Genomic DNA, 22,500 nt, shown 5'->3' with positions numbered 1-22,500 from the left:
ATCAGGTTACTACAGAGATCAAATCAAATCAATGACCAAACAAAAAGGAAATGGACACAAAATTAGATAGAAAAGAAAGGTGCCAAACGTTTATTGAACATGACATAAAATCCCTGAGTCGCCACAACAACAGCTGGCTCAATGATTGTCGGGAGCTGCACGGAGGAAGTGGCAGGAACGACAAACAAAAACAAAGAAAAGGACTAGAAACAAAACAAACTTTAACCCCAAAACAACATCAACACCAAAACTAAACCCACACAGTGAAAGCAGCAGAGGGAAATCTGCCCGACTCCCTAAAACACAAATAAAAACATCAGTTCCTGAACCAAAATCCCAAATACAATATAAACTTACAAAGCATGTCTTCTTACCCGTCCTCCCAGACTCAGGACTCCTCCCGGCTGGAAACCAACACGCTCCCTCATTGAGACACATGGATACCAGTATAAAGACGGGCTGTTTGATTTGTCCAGAACAAACCAGTATAAAGTGACCATCAGTGAGACGGGTCAATCAGGACTTACTCAGACCAGGTCTCCAACAACAAGTCTTAGTTTCAGAATCCCATATTTACAGATTTCTTGGACTTGTTATCAACACTATCATACGTTCTGCTGAACTTGGTCTCAGAGACACTAAAGACATTTCACACAAATATAAACTTATTGAATTATTCTCTCCTGCAGTTTGTTCCTCTCCGTCTTTAAAGGGTTAAAATAAACATAAATGATGCGTCTCCATGATGAGCCAATCAGAACAGTTTGTTACCTGCTGTATTTACGAGGACGAACTTCTGAACTATAAAGTCAATCAACGAACACGATGATCTGATTCTGTCAAACACGTCAAATATACAGTGATGTCACTAAATAGGATGGTTTGAACTCAGAGGAGAATCAATACATGAAGTCTTTGATTATTTCACTGTGACAGGACAGATGATCAGAGGGGCAGAGTTTTTACCTCCTTCATTAAGACCAGGACTGAAGAGGGGGAAGAGTTTCTCCGTGAAGGAGCAGTCTGTAAAGGAGTAGATCAGAGCTGCAGAGTCCACGTCATAAAAGGAGACCAGACCCTCCTCATAATCCACAAACACCCCCACCTTCTCAGGAGGACTCTTCAGAGACAGAAGGACTGCAGGGCCAGCACAGGCTCTGTACTCATTTCCATTTCTCAAACTTATAGACCAAAAACCATCCTCAGGACTCACTGTGATTTCTCCCTTCCGGTTGATGGACTCTCTGACCACTCCTAAAACCCACTTAGTCTTTCCTTTAACCTGAACCTCAAAGTAAAATCTGCCTGAAGAGAAACTCTGCTTTCCTAAAACACAAACACAAAAAGAGAATCTCTGTGGGTTGTCGGGTAGATTCTTCCTCACATCACCAAGATGAACTTGTTTCCCATCATCAGACAGGATGAGTTGAGGATGAGCTGTATCAGGATCAAGAGTTACATCCACATCATACTGCTGGACTCTCTTCAGCTCAGCTTGATCCAACTTCTTCATCTCTTCACTGAGAGTCTCCTCCAGCTGAGCCACAGCTTTCCTCACAGTCCCCTCATAAAGTGGTTGATAGACATGAACCTCTGTCCAGTCTTTGGTGGGTGGAGCAGAGTTAACAGACTGGACTGTCTGGATTAGATGGAGGTGGTCTTCAGAGCGTGAGAGCTGCTGCACATCAGTGCTCCTCTTCATCAGCTCACAGATTTCCTGCTCCAGCTCTTTGATGAAAGCGTCGGCCTGTTTCTCTGTTGTTTTCAGCTTCTTTTCCATCGTGTGGATGAACTCGGCCTGGCCTCTCTCAACAGACTCCTTCAGAGCGGTGAAGACTCGAACACCTTCTGCCATCTCTCTGTCTGCATCGTCCTTACTGAGGTCCACTGAGTGTTTGATCTCCTGAATCTTCACTCGTCTTTTCTGGATCATCTGCTGAATGTCAGCCTCTGTCTCCTGCAGCTCTGCCTTCTTTTCTTCATATTCTTCTTTCAGAGGAACAAACTCGTGTGTCTTGTGTTCTAAAACAGAGCAGAGCATGCAGACACAGGTCTGATCGGTCTTACAGAACAGCTCCAGAGGTTTATCGTGCTTGGTGCACATCCTGTCCTCCAGGTTCTCCACAGGGTCGATCAGCTGGTGTCTTTTCAGACGTGGAGCTGTCAGATGAGGCTCCAGGTGAGTGTCACAGTAGGAGACCAGACAGTCTAAGCAGGACTTCAGGGCCTTCAGTTTGGTTCCAGTGCAGCCGTCACAGAGGACTTCTACTGCTTTGGACTCTTGTAGCTCTGAGCTGCTGCTGCTGGCTTCCTGCTGATCTTTGTCTCTGAATTGACCGACCATCTCAGAGATAAAAGTGTTGACCCTCAGTTTAGGTCTTTTAATAAAAGCTTCATTACAGATTGGACAGCTGTACTGGTCGCTGGTGTTCCAGTGTTTGGTGATGCAGGTTTTGCAGAAGTTGTGTCCACATGGTATGGTGACAGGATCATTGAACACATCCAGACAGATGGAGCAGAGAAACTGATCCTCAGACTGATGATAGTTTGCAGCAGCCATATCTACACACAGAGACAGAAAGAGAAATATTGTATTAATTTACATGATGTTGTTGGGATTTTGCAGAGCAATACGTCAGATCAGGAACAGTTTCTTGTTGTAGCTTATTACTGCAGTCTATCCTGGAAGATGGGCAAGAGCAACTCAACAACTCAGGTCTCTAATGATAGGGGGAAGTCACGCCTCTTCGACAGCTGGCCATGCAACAAACATGAGGCTACACTCCACTGGACAGATGGCTAACTTGTTGCTAAAAATATTAAACTAACACACAACTTTATATCAGCTTTGCAAAAACAAACAGAAATGTAATCTCCCCAAAGAACAGCATTTTCTTCTGAAGAATCCCTTTAAGGATTAAACAATGCAACAAAGCTGCTTTATTAAGAGCCTCACACGGGGCACCATAATGTTGGTGTATGAGCCTCACACGGGGCACCATCATGTTGGTGTAAGAGCCTCACACGGGGCACCATAATGTTGGTGTAAGAGCCTCACACGGGGCACCATAATGTTGGTGTAAGAGCCTCACACGGGCCACCATAATGTTGTTGTAAGAGCCTCACACGGGGCATCATAATGTTGGTGTAAGAGCCTCACACGGGCCACCATAATGTTGGTGTAAGAGCCTAACACGGGACACCATAATGTTGTTGTAAGAGCCTCACACGGGGCATCATAATGTTGGTGTAAGAGCCTCACACGGGGCACCATAATGTTGGTGTAAGAGCCTCACACGGGCCACCATAATGTTGGTGTAAGAGCCTCACACGGGGCACCATAATGTTGGTGTAAGAGCCTCACACGGGCCACCATAATGTTGGTGTAAGAGCCTAACACGGGACACCATAATGTTGTTGTAAGAGCCTCACACGGGGCATCATAATGTTGGTGTAAGAGCCTCACACGGGGCATCATAATGTTGGTGTAAGAGCCTCACACGGGGCACCATAATGTTGGTGTAAGAGCCTCACACGGGGCACCATAATGTTGGTGTAAGAGCCTCACACGGGCCACCATAATGTTGGTGTAAGAGCCTAACACGGGACACCATAATGTTGTTGTAAGAGCCTCACACGGGGCATCATAATGTTGGTGTAAGAGCCTCACACGGGGCACCATAATGTTGGTGTAAGAGCCTCACACGGGCCACCATAATGTTGGTGTAAGAGCCTCACACGGGGCACCATAATGTTGTTGTAAGAGCCTCACACGGGGCACCATAATGTTGGTGTAAGAGCCTCACACGGGGCACCATAATGTTGGTGTAAGAGCCTCACACGGGGCACCATAATGTTGTTGTAAGAGCCTCACACGGGGCACCATAATGTTGTTGTAAGAGCCTCACACGGGCCACCATAATGTTGGTGTAAGAGCCTCACACGGGGCACCATAATGTTGTTGTAAGAGCCTCACACGGGGCACCATAATGTTGGTGTAAGAGCCTCACACGGGGCACCATAATGTTGGTGTAAGAGCCTCACACGGGGCACCATAATGTTGTTGTAAGAGCCTCACACGGGGCACCATAATGTTGGTGTAAGAGCCTCACACGGGCCACCATAATGTTGGTGTAAGAGCCTCACACGGGGCACCATAATGTTGGTGTAAGAGCCTCACACGGGGAACCAATTATGTTTGATCAGGTTTTGCAGAGCTCATATGCAGTCAACATTGATGTTGAGTTTTATAGAGTAAAATTTGGTTATCAAATTAACATTGATACTTATCTTTACTCAATTATAAATATAAATCAACAATATTATTAAAATGAGTTAAGGGGCACCACTCTGATATCAGAGAACCAAATATTACAATATGAGTCTCAAATTAATTAAATAAATTCTATCATTATTAACAGTTAATAACCCGTAGGTAATAACTGGAAGGCGTGAAATCCGAACACACAACCCTTGCAGCCAGCTGATGTCACAATTAAAATTCAGCAGTAACCACAAACAACTGCTCTTTAAATTAAACTTTTGTGTGACTCATAGTCAGGGTGTTTTCATCATGATTGAAATGTCTATAGATTTGGACCAGTGATGTGTTCACTGTTGTAAAAGTTTTCCCCCTGAGGAGCTGGCTTAAGCTGGTTATCAGCGGAGTTCAAGTAAATCGTATCAGTTCTACATCCAGCCTGAACCCCCGTTGGTGTTCGCCTGTTTAAACATGGCTTTGTAAGTTGACATTTCCACCATTGTCAACAGTTACAGTGTGTGCAAAACACAGTATATTCATTGCTGATACTTATTAAAGGAAGCTGTATTTTTTTTTATTGCACAAATGAGGACATAGATATATCTTTGATTCCATATTTTGTCCAACTCCTAGTGTCCAGTTGGGACAGATTTAATTATTTTTTTGGAGTATTTGGCAAAGTAATCTTTAAGTAAACCTTTTTTTTTTTAAGATTTATTTTGGGCCTTTTATGCCTTTATTATAGAGGGAGGAAAGTGGATAGAGTCGGAAATCAGGGAGAGAGAGTGGGGAGAGACATGCGGGAAATGGGCCACAGGTCGGACGCGAACCCGGGCCGCCCGCGCGAGGACTATAGCCTCAATACATGGGATTGCGCGCACTGCCGCTGCGCCACCGGCGACCCCTTTGGCAAAGTAATCTTGAATGAACGTGCAGTTTTTAACTTTGCCAGAGCAGATCTGAGAACAACAAAGACCAATGTTGCTGCATTGTATAGCTAGAGCGCCCTCTGCTGGGGAAAGAGCTGATTTTGACCTTTACTGGTTTAGTGCAGAATTATTATTATTTTTAACATTTATTTTTGGGCATTTTTTCCTTTATTATAGAGGGAGGACAGTGGATAGATGTGGAAGTCGGGGAGAGAGAGAGTATAGCCTCTATACACTGCGCCCCCTTCAGTGCAGCATTTTACTGCATTCAAATCTTTTCTGACTTGAATGAAAACAAATTTCACTTCCTTCTCTGCTTTCTTCAAATTAAAAGCCTCATTGTGGTTTCGCCATGTTGAGGCTTTTATTGTGAAACAGCCAGAGGAAATAGAATTCAGTTTGGCAGCAGGACAAATCAGAGATCAGAGAACAACGATACCAGGAAGTTAGAAAAAAAAAAGTCCAAATGAGAGAAACACACACACACACACACACACACACACACACACACACACTTGAGTGTAAATCCTGGTTGTTCAGAGTGTAAACATGATCAGCTGTACTCACCAGTGTTTGCAGAGACTCTGCTGTGTCGTTGACAAAGATCAGATGAAATCACTTTAATTTGTTTGAAGACAAACGGAGACCTTTCTGGACGGCTGTGTGGTCGACACCCTGACAGACTTTAAGTTTCGTTTCTTCAGAGTGACACTGAAGCTCTCCTCCCTCACCTGTAGCTCCGCCTCTTCCTGCAACTGGTTTCTTCCCTCTGAGTCACAGGGCTGTTGTGAAATAGCTGCTTTGACTTCATACATCGATTACAGTCACATGTTTCAGGAGAGGTCGGTGCTTGGCTGAGCACACCAAACACACGCACACACAATAAGTTCAACACTAAACCCTGGAGGACCACAGCCTCCGTACATAGGGCATGTGAACAAACCACTCGTCCACCGGTGCCCCACCTCGTTAGATCTCTGATGATTTAAAAGGACAGGAAGTAAATGATCTCCATCCAATCAATTTAATCCCTTTAGTTGTTCATCTTTTTTCATCGTCATTTCTTTTGTTGGGTGTTTTTGATTCTGCATTGTTTGTGAATGTCTGGAAAGTTTTTCTCTGAAGTCCAAGCGGTGGCCCTCATTGACCAGACAAAATATATTCAATCACGTTTTTGTGTGTGTGTAGGCTGTTCCCTTCAGAGGTCACATCAGCGGTGGGATGTCACCGGGGAAGAAGGTGGTGCTGGTGGGCGTCGTCGCCCCCCGTCCTGACAGGTGAAAACAACTTCCTGTTTCACTGAGTTTTCTGTAATGTTGAAATCTTTCCTCCTCCGCTCAGGATCGATAAAAAAGTCTCTAATCTTTCCTTTATTTTTTTATTTTGCGTTCCTCCAGTGTTGGAAAGTTACTGTAAGTATAATTAAATAATAAAAACGTTTGTACTGCAAATTTGAGGCTTTAATAGTCTGATGATAGAGATGTAGGAAACAACGTCAAGTGGTGCAAACAAACAGCTTTAAGTCTGATCAACACACAGGTGCATACAGGAAGTTCGACTTCCTGTCTCACAGGAAGTTTGACTTCCTGTCTCACAGGAAGTTCGACTTCCTGTCTGACAGGAAGTTTGACTTCCTCTGTAATCAGACATGAAGGAAACATGCTATGTTGAAGTGCTGCCTTCTCTGACAACAATGCAGCAGCCAGTATGTAAGATTTACAGAGCTGGCTAAACACTGAAGCTACAGTGTCCACCACATGGTGACCTGTGTGAGAGGAGGGGGGGGGGGCAGCTCTCTGTAATGTTTAGAATTTAGACTGCAGTACACATTTTAAACACTAGGGGGCAGAGTTACGTGTTGCTCCTTTAATTAACTTAATGTACTTTATCTACGGCTACATTTATCTGAAAGCTTTAAAAAAAAATTTAGACAAACGTTGAGCATTAAAATATGTTTATTTTTAATCGATTGATTACTCAATGAGGGTTGTCATGGTCTCTGCCGGTCTTTGTTCCTCCTTCAGGTTCTATGTAGCGCTGACGTGTGGGCGTGGCACAGGCGGGGAGCCTCCGCCCGATGTGGCCCTGGAGCTCTGTGTGCGCTTCAGGGACCGGCAAGTCCTGAGAAGAGCCTGTGTGAGTGGATCGTGGGGAGACATTGACAGAGCTGTGCCCTACTTCCCCTTCATCAAAGACCAGCCCTTCAAGGTAGAGCAGTCTGTCCACACACCTGACCGCCCCTTCTGATGTCTGAACACCTGCAGGATGATGCTCCTTTAAATATAAAGCATATGTGAGAATCTTTCAGTTGGTGTGGGATTTGGCGCCCCCTGTGGACAAAGTTTGAAGCGGGTCAGAAACAGTTTTTCTTGATGAACCAGGAGCTGATTTCATGATCCCGAGTATAAACTAAAGCCCCGTTTCCACCAAGCGGGTCAGTTTGGTTCGGTTCGCCTCGGTACAGCACACATTTTGCAGCATTTCCATCGACTAAAGGCGGGGAAGATCCCCAAAGTACCGACCCGTACCGTCCTGCCAATAAGCCAAATAACAAAGTAGATGAACTGCTGGATGTCTTCCATCGTTGGTTTTATTTACTGTGTCATATTTTTCCCCCTTGTTGAATTTATTTGCGGGTTAGCTGTTAGCGATTAGCTGCTATGATGGGACGCTATTACGTAGCTGACGGCGTCCAGCTTACACACGAACAGGATCAAGCTTTACCGAACCAAACCGTATCAAACTGTACTGATCCATACCGGACCACTTGGTGCTAATATGAACGTAGGTTTTAAAGGTCAGGAGTCTGTGGGATGTTCAACATGTAAACCTCTCCCTGTGTCCCGTCTCTCCTCTCAGATGGAGCTTCACTGTGAACACGGTCGGTTTCGGGTCTTCGTGGACGGACAGAAGTTATTTGATTTTTCCCACAGACTGACGTCACTCGAAGAAATCGACACGTTGTGGATCAAAGGCAGCCTCACCATCACCAAACTGGCCTGAAGAGGTTTCCACCCATACAAGACTTCTAACTTCTCAAGCTGTCCCACCCTCCTCGTCTTCACCTTTCATGTTGTCTGTCTCCAGCTCTGCAGTAAAAATCCTCCTTTCAGGTTTGATGCTGCCGTCTATTTAAGGCCCCCTGTTCCTATGTGCCTATGTTCTGCTGATTGTCTCTGGAAGAGAGATGGCAGAACGCTGCAGGGCTTCCAGGGGAGCACTGCTCTCCAGGTCTGGGAGAAGAGAGTCTATGTAAGAGGTTTCAGCAGCTCACATAGAGGCTTGAAGCCGTCTGCTGAAAGTCTTAGTTTCATACAGAACAAGCCGTTAGCGCCCTCTGCAGACTCATCCTGGGATTACTCCAACATACGTTCACCTCCTGATGTTCATGTGACTTCAGCAGAGTCGGTCGACTTTAACCCAAAGCCGCCATGAGAGTAAGAGAGGGAACACTTGGCCTGCACATTCAGGTTCTGAAACGCTGCCTTTGTATCCGTGCTGTGTGAACAGAGTCTATCTCATCGTGCTTTGACTTCTGTTTCTGTTGCTGTGATGTTAAATCAGGTCTTCATGTTGCTGTTATTTTTGAAGTTTTGGCAGCTGACAAAAACTCTCAGGAAGTATTTTACCTCTGCTCGTCCTCGTGTTTATGTTTCAAGTGCAGCGCCAATACTGTCTCTGCTTCACCTTTCTGTAATTATGTTCATACAAGAGCCGATTAATCGACCAGCCAATGATATCAGCCGATATTAGCTTATCAAAGAAATCTAAATCTGTCTCTACAGGCGAAGGTATCGGCCGATATAACGGTATAGAATTTTTCTCAGCACTAATTATCAGATGGGTCGGGCCTTCTGTTATATGATGCTGTATTATATGTTTCTAACTGAAGTTGATGGATGTCAGTTTTATAATCTTACGTTTGAGGTATTAATGAGCTAATCCAGACATTTGGTTCACAGTTTGTCTTTGGATCACCACATGAAGGCTTTTCAGTGAACTGCTCCGACCTTTAACCTGTAAAGAAACCACAAGTACATCCTCTGTATATATTTGATCTTTTCAAGGGCTGTAAAACATTTTTTTTTAATCACATGTTTGAAATTCCTATATTTCGCTTTAAAAATAAAACTAGTCAGGCTTTTATTTTGAATGTTTGTCCTTTCTTCAGCTGAGAATATTTTACTTCCTGTATGCTTTACTTTTGATATATGTTAAGGCCCTTCTGGTAGGGAGAGGAACAGGACATGACGCACAAAACAGGAAGTGGTTAGTCATCCCAAACTGACATCAAACAGCTCAAAGGAACGGTAACAAAGGTCAATGTGTGATGTCATCAGGAGGCCACTGAGAACCACTATCTACGGGGAGCCTGAAGGGACACATAGGCCATTTAAGAGAAAGCTAAAGACCCGGCCCTTTTATGAACACCTCCGACCTTCATGACGACATTCAGGATGGTTCTGATGCTGATTAGAAACTCTCTTGAACAGCAGACGATGTTGTGCACTGCCTCTGGTCACTTCCTGTCAGCTCCTCTGGTCACTTCCTGTCAGCATCTGTGTATCGGTCAGACTTAAAGGGGACATATTCTGAAAAATCCACCTTAACTGTGTTTTTGAACTTCTCTTTGGGTAACCTGAGCGTCTATCAACCCGCAAAATGTGAAATAAATCCATCCAGTCCTTTTGTTTGTGGTCTACAGAAGTCTGACCACACAGAGAGAAATGCTCCGTTTAAAATGTTCTGAGTTTGTGACATCACAAGTTGGATTCTGGTAAAACAAGCCCCTCCCCCTCCCTGGTATATCCACCCATGGACTCCACCTCCAGACTAGAGCTAAACTTTGGAGCAGGTCCGCCATTTTTATTCTCTCTACAGATGTATATATATATATATACATATACATGGGAAAACTCAGGGGGGCGGGGCTTAATTGCATTTAAAGAGACACAAAAGCATTCTGAGAGAGCTGGTTTCTACAGGGTCACAAACCTCCTTTGTCATGTTATATTTGGACCAAAGCTCAGAAGTTTCATTTAGACCACAGGGGTCAACATGGATCTCATGTTTTAACTAAACTTTAACAGAAGCCGAGGGACCCAATTAAAAGTCTCTCTTTTTCCTTTGAAGTGTTCCGACGATGTCTTTGATTTGTCCTTTTAATTTTCTGATAATTAACAAAGCATCCTCCTCCTCTGGTAAACCGGTGTGAACAGGTGTACCTGTTAACATGGAAAGTTTGGGAGCAACCAGCCGACCTGCCGCCGCGGTGCATGCTGGGAGACGTTGAGGCAGCAGCAGCCGGCTGACTACACCTCCAGACCGGGCTCCAGAACCAGCCTTCAACCGAGTCATGGAACCATCTGGACAACGTCTCACGGTGAGCTCACCTGTCCCTCGAGCTCGTTAAAGACACGTGCTGTGAGCGCGAGCCGCGGGGATGTTCTGAAGGAGTGAATGCTAATGCTAAAAGCTAAAGGGGAAGCTGCTTGTTGTTGACGTTAGCTAGCTGCGTAGTTAGCTCAGCTAGTTCACTCCTCACTCACTCGTATCTGATGGTGTCGCTTTAGTGACCTGAATCGACCCGAAATGAACACAAAAGAGAGCTGAAAGGGAATAAAGACGACTCCTCAGTGTGACATTAAAATACCAGATAACACGGCTAATTTAGCTCTGCTTTTAGCTTCCCCACACGAGCTAACCAAGCTAGCCGAGTTAGCTTCTGTGTCACCTGCTGTCGGCCTGAGAGACTAACTCAGCTGTTAGCATCAAGTCACATTAACAGGCAGGCAGGTCGGGTTCTGATCTGCTGTAAATGAGCTGTTCAGTTTTAACCTGCTAAGTTAGACGATTAGCTACTTTAGCCTCCTAGCTTCCATTTAGCATCATCAGCGTCTGACAGGTGAGCTAAAAGGTGTGAAACTCTGTAAAATACTGAAACCAGCACAGCAGAGTTAAAGGTTCAAACAGCTGACAGAAGAGGATCATTAAACTGATTAACATTAATAATGCTAATGTTAGCTCCTGTCGTTAAATAATTCAGTTTATAGCTTATAAAAACTGTACAGACACACACACACACACACACACACACAGAGTAACTCTAAGTCCGACACTTAAAGAGGTGAAAACTCAAACCTGGACCATCATTCAGCTACAGCGATGACCTAAAGTAACCTGAAGGGCTCTGCTCTGATTGGACGGAGAGATTTCATTTATCCCAACTTCTAACCGACCTGTCACTCTTTAAACGAGTCCACGTGTCCGTCAGCGAGACGCTTCACCCCAAAGTGTCCACAAACTCAATCAGCTGATACTGACCAAAGTCACGATCAGCTGATGTAATCGCAGATATGACTAAATGTTTCTATATTTAATGTTCACCAGCAGTGTTGGTGTGGCACGCGTGGCGCCCCGCTTCTCTTCACCACAGTGAACTGGTCTTTCTGGACTTACACGTCCACGGACGCCACGCTCGGGTGGAGCCTACCTGCTCGCAGGTATTCAGGGAGATAAGGGCGACAGTGCAAACACAGGTTTCAGACTCCACCCGGCGTTGTGTTTGAGCGAGGAGTGAAGCGTCTCATGGAGGCGTGATTTTCATATCACAGCTTTGAGCTCAACAGTCCGGAGAGATTTGGAACTGCAGGATTTTAACTTCTGCTTGACGTCATTTTCCCAGACAGGAGGTCGCCCTCTTATCGCCCTCTTATCGCCCTCGCGGCGCCCTCGCGTCACCCTCCATCACCTGAAGTGAAGAGTGAGTGAATCGATGTGTCAGACGGCTGACGTGTGTGTGTGTGTGTGTGTAACTTCTCTTGAATGTTCCTCGGGTTAACTCGTCTCCGTCACTGTCAGGTCGACGCTGATCCGTCTCTTCTTAGCGACTCTGTCATTTGATTTCAAACCACACGCATGAATCTAATTGGTCCCTGAGCACCAATAAGAGCAGCTCTGATTAACTCCCTGAGACAGTTTGAGCCTGGAGAAGAGAAACCAGCTGTGAAGTGGTTTGAACTGTCTGTCGCCAGCTCAGGCTCCACAGTTCAACAAAAGGTCACTTCAGAAACGTTGTAAAAAAAAAAGGGAAAAGTGTCTGATTCAAAGTTATAATTAATTACTAATCAATAAATAAGAGTCTTAAAGGGACAGTACACCTTTTTATCACAATGTATCACATGAACTGTCCTCTGCTTTTAACAGTAAGTGTCTCCTGAGGAACTGTTCTGTTGGCTCTGCAGGAGGTCAAAGGTCAGAGGTCCAGACTCTGCTGAACCTCAGAGAACTGAATGACTTCCTGTTTCGTACTTCCTCTTCCTCTTCCTCTTCCTCGTCGGTGTTACGTAACGGGGCGGATTTGATCCAACGGCTGTCAGTGGGTTCATAGAAGCTTCTTCCTCTCAGGTCACACCGGAGGACGCGTCGTCCCTCACTGAGAAGACGAGGACGCTGTCTTTTGTCCGTCTCCTGTCTGATCATGTGTTTGCTCTCTCAGGTGTAGGCAGGTCGGTCACCATGGAACCAGACGTCGTCCGCATGTACTCGTCCTCTCCGCCCCCGATGGAGGACGGCGCAGACGATGAGGAAAGCGACTTCGGGGACTTCGGCACCTTCTCGGGCGTCCCGAGCAGCGTCAGCTTCACGGAGTTCGACACCCCGACGACCTTCAACCAGACGCAGGCTCTGAACGCCACCTCGCCGCCCGAGCTCCTCAACAACAGAGGCGTGGTGGCGTTCAGCCACAGCTCCTCCAACGGCACCCACGGCCCCAGTATGGACCTGTCCAAGGCGAATGGCGTGGTGCCGTCGGGCCTCCTGGACAGCTGTCCCTCAGAAAGAACTGAGATTAAAAAAGTCCTCTCCAGCTCTCTGGATCTGGCGCTGAGCGAGACGGCTGGCGGCGAGCCCGCCGACTGCAACGGCGGCGGCACAGAGGTGCTAACAAACGGGTTTGCCTCCCTGGACGTTCAGGGAAGTCCCTCCTCACAGAGGTCTGTCCACTCTCTCATAACTGCACCGTCCACGGGGGACAACGGCAGCGTCCCCGTCGAGAGCCCAGAGGACGATTTTGCAGACTTTGCTGCTTTTTCAAACGCTGAAGTAGAACTCAGCCAGACGGCGAGCGCGGACTTGGACGCCCCCCCGGAGGGCCGTGAGCCGCTGGAGGGACACTGTCCTCTCAGACAGGGAACGTCCTCAGAGGACGACGTCAGGGACATAAACAGAACTGGACCCAACACGGACCGGGGCTCGCACACAGACGCTGACGTGGCCTCGGAGGCCGTTTGCACTCACACGGCGCTCGCGCTGAACGGCCCGGATGTAGCGGACCACACCGAGCTCTCGGTGGACGGCGCCGCAGACGGCGAGGCGGGGCAGCCGGACTGGAAGGGCTCCGGGAATGAAACCGAAACAGAAACGGAGACGGAGACGTCCTTTGGACGGCCGCTGTCTATGGACGCTCTGGAGGAGTACGGAGACATGAGCACGACGGGCTCTGTGCCCTCGCCGCTCCCTCAAGGCGAGACGGCCACGCCTGCGGACCACAGCCAGCTGGCCGAGGACGACATGGACGAGGACTTTGGGGATTTCGGAGATGCTGGCTCGTTCAGCGGTCCGGGCTTTGCAGACTTTGAGCAGCTGGACGTCCAGCAGGAGCAGAGGAAGTCGTGCGCCCACGCACAGGAAGCTGCAGACGCCGAGGACGACTTTGCCGACTTCGACTCCCCGAAATTCCACACGGGTGGGAAGGAGGCGGAGGAGGAGGAGGAGGAGGGGGAGGAGGAGGGGGGAGAGTTTGCAGACTTCCCCGTCAGCGACAGTTTTGGAAATTTCAGCTCGGCTGCAGAGGACGGGGGGGACGCCGGCTGGAGCGCCTTCCCGGAGCAGCAGGGGGAGGGGGAGGAGTCCTGGGCGGCGTTCAGCACAGAGCCGAGTGCCGCTCCTCCTGCAGACAGCAGAGAGGAGGAGCAGGAGGAGAAGAAGGAGGAGGAGGAGGAGGAGGAGGAGTGGCATGAAAGCCACGCTCCTGCAGTCAGCGAGGAAGCCAGCAGGACAGACGGACAGGCGGTGAGCATGCTGGGAAATAAACGGGTCACACTGGGAAATCACATGCATGCAGAGTCACTGCACACGCACACACACACACACACACACACACACACACACACACACACACACACACACACACACACACACACACACACACACACGCAGGGAGCCTCCTGAAGGTCGAGCGCCGCCTGACAGGAAGTCCGGAGTGTTTGATCGTCTCGTCTCTCTGCAGGCGCTGCTCTCGAGTCGTCTGGAGAAGCTGTTTCAGAGCAGCTTCCCTCAGGCCGCCGCCGCCGCGCCCGCCGTGGAGGACGGGGAGGTGTCCACCCTGAGGAACCTGCTGGAACCTTCAGAGGAGAAACCCGAGCCGAGAGCCCAGGAGGAGACATCGCCGGGCGCCAGGTGAGTCTCTGAGGGTTCAAACACGACTCGGCGGCGCCCTCTCTGAGTGTTGGCGTGTGTTTGCCACTGTGGGGTTCTCTTTGTTCTTCGCTGCTCTCTCACTGTCTCTGCCTGTCCTGTTTGGCGGCAGGTGTGTGCGTGGCGGCGGCGGCAGCGTGTGGATGCAGCTCCAGGACATCCACGAGGCGCTCGGCCTCAGATACCAGTGGGGGGGCTCCCACTGCAACAAAGTGCTGCTCTGCTGTCTGGGCATCGACACCCGGAACATCGTGAGTCCAACATGTTGTTTTTAAAGATATGACCTTTGACCTCTGACCACGAGGTCATAATTTCCTGGGGCTGAGCAGAGAGAACTCCCATGATTCCCCTCTCCTGTCGCTGTTTGTGTATTGAGCGCCCCCTGCTGGCAGAGTTCATGCACTGTGAGCTCTGCAGGTTCTGACCTGTGACGTGTTTGTGTGCTCAGCTGTTCACAGGACAGAAGAAGCAGCCGGTCATCGTGCCCATGTACGCCGCCAGCCTGGTGAGTCTCTAACTTCCTGTCCGTCGTGTCGGCGTGCTGAGACTCAAACCTGACGTGTGTGTGTGTTCGTGTGTGTGTGTGTGTGTGTGTGTGTGTGCAGGGCATGCTGGAACCCACCAAAGAGCCCGTGAAGCCCGTCTCTGCAGCAGAGATGATCGCTTCGATAGCACAGGCGCCTCCAGCTGCTCCCGAGAAAAGTCCGTGTGTGGCCGACACAGTCCAGGTGGTCACATCACACAGACACGGCAGGGCGACGCCCACTTTGTAGACGGAAGTCAAATCAGTTTCAGGTTTATTTCTGAAGCGCTGCTCAGATCACAGAGCGTTGCAGTGAGAGTTTATTGCACGTCCACCCTGTCTCCATGACAACAGCCGCCACATGGCCGACACCGCTCCGTCACTTTTTTTTTTACTGCATGCTTTAAATTTGAGCTCGTTTATTTCCCGATCAGACGGAGCGAGGAGGACGAGGGTCTTGGAAGAAATGATGCACTTTCACTCCAGACGGCTTCTTTCTGCTCTAATCACTGACTGAGTCTCTCTCTCTCACCCAGCAGGAGGCGCTCCCACCCGTCCAGTTCGACTGGAGCAGCAGTGGCCTTACTAACCCTCTGGACGGTAGGCCACGCCCCCTCGCCCCCATCCCTCCGTCTCCTCCGACCTGATCACTTCCTGTTTCTTTCTTCTGGATGTTTTTACTAACCTCGTAGGCTCAGTGTCACCGACCACTTCCTGTCAGTCTCACCGGAGAGCTCGATGACATGAAATAACTCAAACAAAAACTTTTCTTATTCAAACGAAAAATCCACTTTTTAACTTTTGTTATTCTGCCTAAATAATCTAAAACACTTCTGACAGCTCTCTGTGATGATTAGAGTTTAGACTGCAGTACTCATTTTAAACACTAGGGGGCAGCTCTGTGATGATTAGAGTTTAGACTGCAGTACTCATTTTAAACACTAGGGGGCAGCTCTGTGATGATTAGAGTTTAGACTGCAGTACTCATTTTAAACACTAGGGGGCAGCTCTGTGATGATTAGAGTTTAGACTGCAGTACTCATTTTAAACACTAGGGGGCAGCTCTCTGTGATGGTTAGAGTTTAGACTGCAGTACTCATTTTAAACACTAGGGGGCAGCTCTCTGTGATGGTTAGAGTTTAGACTGCAGTACTCATTTTAAACACTAGGGGGCAGCTCTCTGTGATGGTTAGAGTTTAGACTGCAGTACTCATTTTAAACACTAGGGGGCAGCTCTCTGTGATGATTAGAGTTTAGACTGCAGTACTCATTTTAAACACCAGGGGGCAGCTCTCAGTGATGATTAGAGTTTAGACTGCAGTACTCATTTTAAACACTAGGGGGCAGCGCTCTGTGATGATTAGAGTTTAGACTGCAGTACTCATTTTAAACACTAGGGGGCAGCTCTCAGTGATGATTAGAGTTTAGACTGCAGTACTCATTTTAAACACTAGGGGGCAGAGCTCTGTGATGATTAGAGTTTAGACTGCAGTACTCATTTTAAACACTAGGGGGCAGCTCTCTGTGATGATTAGAGTTTAGACTGCAGTACTCATTTTAAACACTAGGGGGCAGCGCTCTGTGATGATTAGAGTTTAGACTGCAGTACTCATTTTAAACACTAGGGGGCAGCGCTCTGTGATGATTAGAGTTTAGACTGCAGTACTCATTTTAAACACTAGGGGGCAGCTCTCTGTGATGATTAGAGTTTAGACTGCAGTACTCATTTTAAACACTAGGGGGCAGCTCTCTGTGATGAGTAGAGTTTAGACTGCAGTACTCATTTTAAACACTAGGGGGCAGCTCTCTGTGATGAGTAGAGTTTAGACTGCAGTACTCATTTTAAACACTAGGGGGCAGCTCTCTGTGATGAGTAGAGTTTAGACTGCAGTACTCATTTTAAACACTAGGGGGGGCTGTGTTACAGACGGCTCCTTGGAAGGTGGATTTTTCAAAATGGCCGCTTTGCTCTGCATGAACTCGTCTTATTAAATCTTAACGTTGGTCATGTAGCTGATGACTCACACTGCTGCACGTCTCCGCTCTCTTCTCTCTCTCTCTCTCTCTCTCTCTCTCTCTCTCTCTGTCTCTCGATCGCCCCCCCTGGCTGTGCAGCGAGCGGAGGCTCTTCTCTGTTAAACCTGGATTTCTTTGGTCCTGTGGAGGATTCAGGCTCCACCAGCTCAACCTCGATCCCAGGTCAGCTGCTCCCAGCCTCCTCCCGTGTCGCCCCCCCCCCCCCCCTTCAGATTAACCCTTTCATCCCTTCTTCTTTAAAGCTTAGTGTTGACGCTCTAGTACCTCCCAATTTACACACTTTCTGTGGGCGCCGCCGTTTGCTTCTAGTCAGTGCTCCTGGTTCCACAGCGAGCCGGTAGCCCGCTGGCACCATGTAGGAAAAGAACTGCATTATTTCTGCACACAGGAAACGTTTCAAACGGCGCCTTAACAGTGATTGATTCCAGAGCGGCGTGCTATTTTAACGGCTTTAATCTGGTTATATGAAAAAGTCATCTTTCAAGATCAGCAAAGACGCCATTTGTCCACAGAGGGCGCCAAAGTTCACAGTCAGCTGACTTCATATTGCTCCTCCTCCTGTAGGCGTCGACCCCGAGCTGTACGAGCTGACCACGGCTAAGCTGGACCCCGGGACCTCCGGCAGCCGGGTGGCCGACGCCTTCGCCCGCCTGATGTCCACCATGGAGAAGACGAGCACCTCCACCAGGTACGTGGTCACAGAGGAGCGGCGTGATGAGTGTGAGCTTCCTGTTTGTTGTTGAGATGAGAACAGGAAGACGCCGTCAAGAAGCCACGCCCCTTTTTTGTAGCACAGAGAGTTAGGTGTTCAGTAGAGGACAGATCTGACCCCCTTGTGTTTAAAACATGTACTGCAGTCTAAATTCAAAACATTGCAGAGGTCTCTTATTTTTGCGGGTCTTTCACTTCCTGCTTTGATGTTGTTTTTTTTCCATCTCGTGCTTTTATTTTGCCGGGACAGGAAGCCGAGGAGAGAGGAGAATCTGAGCGAGGAGGCGTCCAAGGTGATCTCAGGTCTGCCCGACCTCTCCTTCATGCAGGCCAAAGTGCTCATGTTTCCCGCCACGCTGACGCCGCTCGGCTCCACGGCCACGCCGGAGTGAAACTCCGCCCCTCCCCATCTATTACTGACATCACCTCCCCCTGACTGTTTGGCCCCGCCCACTGGATCGCCCCATCTTTTTTTTTTTTTTTTTTTTACTTTCTTTCTTTTGCTGCGGCTTAGCTCCTCCCCTTTGTACATTTTTTCTTCTTTTAAATTAGCGCGTTTTATTTTGTGTTTTTCTTATTTAAAATAATAAAGCGAAGCATTTATCACGGCGGGGGACGTCGGGGACGTTCGGACGACCGCGTGCACATGATTAATTTATAGAGGAAGTTTTTTTTTTTGTTTTCAGACGTCGTTCGTATCCAGAAGAATAATCGTGTATATAATCAGGGATTCAACGTTTCTTCTTCGTTGGTTTTAATTGGGGATGACGTCTCGGTGGCGAGCGTGTGTTCGTGTCTGTGTGAAGGAAACGCTGTTTGCAGCTCTTTGAATCAAACTGAAGTGGTATATATGTTTAAATACAACATTTCTATACATCTATAAATCTATCAAAGTATAAATCTATATTTATGGACTTGAAACCACAAACTGCCTGCAAAATCCCGCTGAATGTTCGTCTCCTCGCCGCGTCTTAACGTCTTTGTTTTTACTCTTTTAACCCGACTTCCTGTTCTCTCCTAATTTAACTCTAGTTTTAGAACCTCTGCTCTGCTGCAGTCCACTCTTATATTTCTGTTCGGCACTTCGGGGGGAAAAACCTCTGCTGAGCAAATGCTGGAGAATCGGTTTCACTTTTATTTCCACCTTTAAAGGTCACATATTACCCAGAATCCTCTGCTCCATGTCCCTCTAACATGTCTGTCTACAAACCCCCCAATCATGAGAAAAGTCCATCCTCTCCGTCTTCTGCCTGCTCCACTTTTCAGAAAATGTGATTTTCCCTTCATGACGTCACAAAGGGCAGTAGCCCCTCCCCTTCATGACATCACAAAGGGCAGTAGCCCCTCCCCCAGGTGGGTGACCCTCCCACAGCTAGGTGTTTGTTCTGCCCTCTGAGTCTGCCTTCTCACCGTAAACAATAGGACATGGAGCCAGAAAGCAGCGAGTACACCCGAGCCCTTCCAGAGAGGGGGCGTGGTCAGACACAGCTCATTTACATATTTAAAGCTACAGACACAGAAACAGAGGGGAGGATATGTGACCTTTAAAGACTTTCATGAATCCTCCGGCTCCTCGTGTGTGTGTTCCCTCTCTCGTCTCTGTCGGGGGGGAAACGGGACTTTTTATTGGTTTGTTGATTATGTTGTTGAAACCACTGAAACTGGAGGAAGGTTTCTGTGCAGTGAAGGTCGACTCGCATCAGAAGGGAAATAAGGGACCAATTTTCGGCTTCCTCGTGTGTTGACTTTGTCCCTGATATGAAGTGCTCTCCTCTGTTGTTCGTCCTCTTATTCGTTTGGTTGTTTTGCTCATACTACTGTCAGCGCCGTCTACCAGGAGGATTTTGCACATTGTAAAGATGAGATGGATGTAATCATAGTTCACTGTGGCTTTAGACTGTGTACAGTTAAACTATGGGCTGTAAAATGTACGGGGAAATTCCTATGGAAAAAAGCTGAATCACTTGAAGAGCCTGTCAAAAGGTTCTCGTGCATGCCCGGGTTCTTTTGAGACTATACGTGTGTAAATTTTACTTTTAGTGTACACAAGAAATTAAAATAGTTATCTTCTCTGCCTGGGTCTGTTTCTTTCTGAGGAGTACGCAGCACGCTGAGCGACCGCCACTGAGCCACAGCCGGCCAATCAGAGACAGGCGTCAGAAAACACAACAAACAAACAAACAAACAAACAAACATGAGAACATTTCAGTTTAATGTATAAAATCAAACGTCTGAGGGCACGGAGGAATTTAACATCGTTCTTCTTCAGAAGAAAACAAACAAATGACACGACCTCGGCTGGAGGGGGAGGAGCTAAAGAGTGTAGCTGGAAGAACTCTGAAAAGGGGGCGGAGTCACCTTCAGTTTAACATGTAGCTTCTATAAAACAGGAAGCTCGTCTCCTGCTGACAGCCTGCAGTTACCTCGTCCGTCCAGCAGGGGGAGACAAATGTCTCCATGAGATCTGTCACGGGTCGACAAACTGCAGTGAAAAATGACCTTTAATGATCCGTGGTGAAAACGTGCTCCTCTGCAGCTGAGCGGCGTCCCTCCGGCTCCGTTTTCACTCTGCGCTGCGTTCTGGGCGCCGCTGACGCCTGAAGCAGCAGGTCGAGGCTCTCCGTTAGAATCCCTCCTCGCCGCAGGATCCGTCTTAACGCCTCCATGGTTAAACGGCGTCGAGGCACAGCCAGACGGGAGCGTGTGGTCGAAGAAGGCACTGAGTTCAGGACGACGACTTCCTGCGTTCGGGACGACGACTTCCTGCGTTCGGGAGGATGACTTCCTGCGTTCAGGACGATGACTTCCTGCGTTCAGGAGGATGACTTCCTGCGTTCAGGACGATGACTTCCTGCGTTCGGGAGGACGACTTCCTGCGTTCGGGAGGATGACTTCCTGCGTTCAGGACGACGACTTCCTGCGTTCAGGAGGATGACTTCCTGCGTTCGGGATGACGACTTCCTGCGTTCAGGAGGACGACTTCCTGCGTTCAGGAGGACGACTTCCTGCGTTCAGGACGGCGTTCACACGTTTACATAATTTGGATTTATTGCATTTGAACGTGCTGCACCCTCTCAGCCAATCGAGGCGCTGCTCTGTGACATCATGTGAGCTAACACGATCTCATTGGTTGCCTGAACTCGTCTTAAACTCTGCACATGGTTTCCTCTCAGCTGCCCACCAGGACCTCCATGATGTGGTCCAGCTCGTTCAGGTCCATTTTAAATGACTGGTTTGAAGCCCCGCCCACCGCCGGGCCGTACCCAGACATCACAGCGGGGGCCATCTTAGAGGGCGGGGCTCCCGACGGCGGCGAGTGGCAGGGTCGGAGGTCGTACATGGACGCGTCACTGTCTGTGAAGAGGACGTCGTCCAGAGCAAAGTCTGTGAGGAAGGAGCCGGGGGAGGACAGCGTGGGAGGGGGAGGAGCTAACCTGTCCTCCCCCTCCGGTGAGTCCCGCCCCTCCTCCTCCTTCATGACCACGTCAGTCGTGACCCGGGCAGGAGGAGGCGACGGCGTCCTGGAGGAGGAGGGACAAAGCTCCTCGATCTCCTCCAGGGCGGAGGAGAAGCTGTCTTTGGGTGATGGCGGCGAGGGAGGCGGTAGCGGCGGTCTCGGGGTCTCGGGCTGCAGGTGGAGTTGTGAGGGCGGGAGGGTGAAGAACACGTTGTCCTCCAGCAGCGAGGCGGGCGTTAGGCACGAGTCCCCCGCCGTGAGACCCGACGGAGCCGAGGAGAGGATGCTGAAGGACGGCGGAGGAGGAGGAGGAGCCTGCGGGTGGCCGTCGTGGTCCTGGGGGGCGGCGGCGAGAGGAGGTGCAGCGCAGTAGAACAGAGCGCCCAAGCCTCCTTCCTGCCTGAGGTCGTCGTGGATACGGTGGATGATGTTGTTGATGAGGACGCGGCGCTGCAGGCGGAGGTCGGCGCTGAGCTGTGGGCCGTAGAGCTTCATGAGCGACATGTTGAGGACGGTTTGACGCTGCAGCGTGAAGGACGCCACGGGACGCACGACCTCCTCCAAACCATCGCCATCGTGGTCCAGCTTCCTCTTCAGCCCGTTCGCCAACATAAATCTGTGGACAAACAGACATGAAGGAAACATGAAGTCACACGAGACAAAACCACGCAGCGCGGCGTGCAGCGCGGCGTGCAGCGCGGCGTGCAGCGTGGTCCGTGTTTAACTGATTGATCGTAGGTGATCACTGGGTTATTCATGTTCCGGGGTGGAGATGCTGCTGAAAGATGAATGAGAGAAATACTGGAAACCGAAAGTCAAACCGCTTTCCTGGAAGCTCACAAACTTCCCCACCAACTCTGATGAGAAGTGTGTGTGTGTGTGTGTGTGTGTGTGTGTGTGTGTGTGTGTGTGTGTGTGTGTGTGTGTGTGTCTACTATCAGCTGACCTGCTGCCATGTGAGCTGCTGTCAGCTGATTGGGTGGGCGTACGACACCTTCTGACTTTCTGAGCAACAAAACAGGAAACAGACTTCTGCCCTAAAGACCACACACACACACACACACACACACACACACACACACACACACACACACACACACACACA

The 22,500-nt window shown here is 48.8% G+C and overlaps 4 protein-coding genes across 10 annotated transcripts in view; 2 read left to right on the top strand and 2 right to left on the bottom strand.

Annotated features, from left to right (window-relative positions):
- The window catches only part of lgalsla (lectin, galactoside-binding-like a), a 12,207-nt gene extending 2,268 nt beyond the window's left edge, over nt 1-9,939 (top strand). For both annotated transcript variants that reach the window (XM_079336083.1, XM_079336082.1), the window contains 3 exons: nt 6,379-6,467; nt 7,215-7,398; nt 8,050-9,939. In XM_079336083.1, the coding sequence (XP_079192209.1) occupies nt 6,379-6,467; nt 7,215-7,398; nt 8,050-8,193 (417 nt within the window). In that variant the 3' untranslated portion in view covers nt 8,194-9,939. The remainder of the gene's footprint in view (nt 1-6,378; nt 6,468-7,214; nt 7,399-8,049) is intronic.
- Nucleotides 63-6,067, bottom strand: LOC306818328 (E3 ubiquitin-protein ligase TRIM39-like). Its single transcript, XM_079335867.1, has 2 exons — nt 5,758-6,067; nt 63-2,562 (listed from the first exon to the last, which is right to left on the bottom strand). Exon 2 carries the CDS (start codon nt 2,558-2,560, stop codon nt 920-922), a length of 1,641 nt encoding a protein of 546 aa, XP_079191993.1. The 5' UTR covers nt 2,561-2,562; nt 5,758-6,067; the 3' UTR covers nt 63-919.
- Nucleotides 9,940-10,283: 344 nt separating the features above from the next.
- On the top strand, nt 10,284-20,010 carry aftpha (aftiphilin a). 4 transcript variants are annotated; one of them, XM_079338390.1, is made up of 10 exons: nt 10,284-10,573; nt 12,689-14,262; nt 14,480-14,649; nt 14,780-14,918; nt 15,116-15,172; nt 15,273-15,395; nt 15,730-15,790; nt 17,306-17,389; nt 17,792-17,915; nt 18,189-20,010. In XM_079338390.1, exons 2-10 carry the CDS (start codon nt 12,709-12,711, stop codon nt 18,328-18,330), a joined length of 2,454 nt encoding a protein of 817 aa, XP_079194516.1. In that variant the 5' UTR covers nt 10,284-10,573; nt 12,689-12,708; the 3' UTR covers nt 18,331-20,010. The 4 variants fall into 4 exon arrangements, with proteins under 4 accessions (XP_079194516.1, XP_079194515.1, XP_079194518.1 ...); XM_079338389.1 differs by having other exon boundaries at nt 15,727-15,790; XM_079338392.1 differs by lacking the exon at nt 17,306-17,389.
- A 984-nt stretch (nt 20,011-20,994) lies between these two features.
- The window catches only part of LOC306820551 (SERTA domain-containing protein 2-like), a 10,188-nt gene continuing 8,682 nt past the window's right edge, over nt 20,995-22,500 (bottom strand). For 2 of the 3 annotated variants that reach the window (XM_079338431.1, XM_079338430.1), the window contains exon 2: nt 20,995-22,011. In XM_079338431.1, the coding sequence (XP_079194557.1) occupies nt 21,108-22,007 (900 nt within the window). In that variant the 5' untranslated portion in view covers nt 22,008-22,011 and the 3' untranslated portion in view covers nt 20,995-21,107. Of the gene's footprint in view, nt 22,012-22,341; nt 22,405-22,500 lie in introns of those variants that run through there. The other variant, XM_079338432.1, reaches the window with a different exon arrangement.

Source organism: Symphodus melops (genome assembly GCF_947650265.1).
Source record: "Symphodus melops genome assembly, chromosome: 2".
Lineage (NCBI taxonomy): Eukaryota > Metazoa > Chordata > Actinopteri > Labriformes > Labridae > Symphodus > Symphodus melops.
The sequence above is the reverse complement of the archived record's forward strand: the minus strand, read 5'-3'. Positions and strand labels throughout refer to the sequence as shown.